This window comes from Penaeus vannamei, chromosome 39 (assembly GCF_042767895.1).
Source record: "Penaeus vannamei isolate JL-2024 chromosome 39, ASM4276789v1, whole genome shotgun sequence".
NCBI lineage: Eukaryota > Metazoa > Arthropoda > Malacostraca > Decapoda > Penaeidae > Penaeus > Penaeus vannamei.
In genome coordinates, this window is record NC_091587.1 from 26,331,091 (window position 1) to 26,333,590 (window position 2,500).

General features: G+C 34.2%; 2 protein-coding genes across 2 annotated transcripts in view; both read left to right on the top strand.

Annotated features, from left to right (window-relative positions):
- LOC113811096 (uncharacterized) overlaps positions 1–1,878 on the top strand; it is a 4,676-nt gene extending 2,798 nt beyond the window's left edge. Inside the window, exons 3-4 of the mRNA XM_070116456.1 lie at positions 860–934; positions 1,271–1,878. Coding sequence (XP_069972557.1) covers positions 860–934; positions 1,271–1,594 — 399 coding nt within the window. The 3' untranslated portion in view covers positions 1,595–1,878. The remainder of the gene's footprint in view (positions 1–859; positions 935–1,270) is intronic.
- Positions 1–2,500, top strand: part of LOC113811095 (pro-resilin-like) — a 143,296-nt gene that overhangs the window by 123,547 nt on the left and 17,249 nt on the right. The gene's annotated exons all lie outside the window — the stretch shown is intronic.

Here is a 2,500-nt window from a genome sequence, read left to right on the forward strand (position 1 = left end):
TTTTGAATACTTTATTATCTCAGTCGTTTTGTTTCAAGATCATTTCATGTATTTTCGTTCTCAGCAATGTGATTGTATTAGTATTGTGTTTGTATCATTGTTATTATTAACAGTAGTGATATCATTATCATCATTATCATTATTATAATAATAATAATGGCAATGAGGATAATAATGATAATGGTACCAATGAAAGAATAAAGGTTGTGATTAAAATAAAAAGTGAAATGATCATGGTAATAATAATAAGGATGATTATGATAACAATAACAATAATAATGATAATGAAAATCATAATAACAATAACGATAATGATAATAATGATAATGAGAATAAGAATGATACTACTACTACTAATGATAATAGAAACAATGATAATAATTATAATGAAAATAATAATAATAATAGTAATAATTATAATGATAATATACTATTAATGATACTTTCATTCTAATCATTCTAATCATTATTATCGTTATCGTTATTATACATATTGTCATTAATCTAATGGTAATGATGATAATAATAACAATTATTATTACTTTCATTTTCATTTTAGCAGTAATACTAGCAGTGGTTGTGAGGAATAGCTTTTGTAGTAGAAGTAGTAGTTGTGGTAGTATTGGTATTAATAGCAGCAACAATAGCAATAGCATTTGGAGCACTTGATTTTGATTAGTACTTTATCCTATCGTCATTATCATCGCTGTAATTACTACTGTTGTTATTATCATTACTATCAGTATCGTTATTTTTCATTCTTACTATTATCACGATTGCAGCTCTCGCTTTTCTTATTAATATTATTAATATCATACATCCTCAAAGGCTTAACATTAATTGTTTCAATTTCTTTCAGATCCTCGTCCTCCTTGGCCTGGTCGCCGTCGTGGCAGCCGACAGCAGGGAGACTTACGCTTACCGCGCTCCTCAGGTGATTATGATAATAATCTGATAATATACTCTGATAATAAACATGATGAAGGGTTAATTTCCTAAGGTTGTTGCTGTTATCTTAAGATTCTCTTCAATTACTGTAAAACAATATCAAATTACATATCAGTAATGCTTAATAGTTAGTTATCTTGTTTTTTAAATTTGCGTTAACCCTAAAAAAAATATTATATAAAGCATATGGTTTGTTCACCCATATTTGCTTGACAATCTGTGTTCAGGCAAAATTCCTGACACTTCGGTTGAATCTGTTGATAGGCTTTATATTGTCAATATCAATGACTTGACATCCTTCAAAAATGCGCATCTCATTCAGGCATCTTCTGAGGAATCCTTCGAGTCCTACGAGTCCACCGAGGCCAAGTACGACTTCAACTGGGCCGTCAGCGATGACTCCTCAAGCAACGAGTTCGGACACCAGGAGGCCCGCGACGGCGACCACACTCAGGGATCCTACTACGTGCAGCTCCCCGACGGCCGCCTGCAGAAGGTGACCTACTACGTGGACGGCGACTCCGGCTACGTGGCCGAGGTCAGCTACGAGGGCGAGGCTCGCTATGACTCCGTCGAATCATCCGAATCTGTCGAGTCTGCGGAATACAGACCACGATACTTCTACGACTCTAACGAATCAAAGTAACTTCCTCAATAAGACACATTTATAGTCCGGGTATTAATCCAAAAGTAGGTAAAGATGTGACACTGATTCCTCATGTTTCACATTTTCATATCTACTGAACCTCAAGAGTTATGACTGTAAAACAGTCTGCAACTCCAACAAACCAAATGAAAATGGTGGTTTGGTGCAATCTAAGCCACCAACCTTTTTTTTACAAAGACAAAAAATGTAAAAAATATTTATTTCTCTTCCAGATTTATATTCAGATTATTTATAACTATATCAATAAATGAATATAGCAAGAAGTGTAGTTCTACACATTATCCAAATCCTAAGATAATGATAATGCAAACCATATTTCGTAACAAGCAAGTAGAATATCATATGTAGGCAATGATAATCATGGAGACATTTTTCATTACACATTTTTACACAAGAAGAAGAACAAGAAGAAGAAAAATAACGATGTTTCTATTGCGGAAGACAGGGTTCGGAATGCCAACATACCCAAGAGACAGAGTGTTTACTGTGTCACTAAGATGCAAGCAGGTTTGACATCATTCCTCCCTGACATCTAGCTAGACATAGTTTATATACTAGAACTGGTCACTGGCTCAAGGCTCTCATTATCCGGACCAGCTCAGCAACAAGACAATTAGAAGATGAGTTAGTAAATGTCACTTTGACGCTAGCAACTGCTTTTGGTTCTTTAACGATAAGAGGAAGACAAACCAGTCTATATAGACATTCTTGAGAGAGAATAGAATATATAGCTAGCAATATTTACATCATGCCTTGTGGACAGTTGAATGAAGCAGCTAATAAATGATGTACTTTCATACTGCAGAGAAAAGTAGCTTCCAATAACTAGTTGTGATCAGATACAGTACTATTGGGATTTGGGTATTATAGAGGTTTTATTTGAAA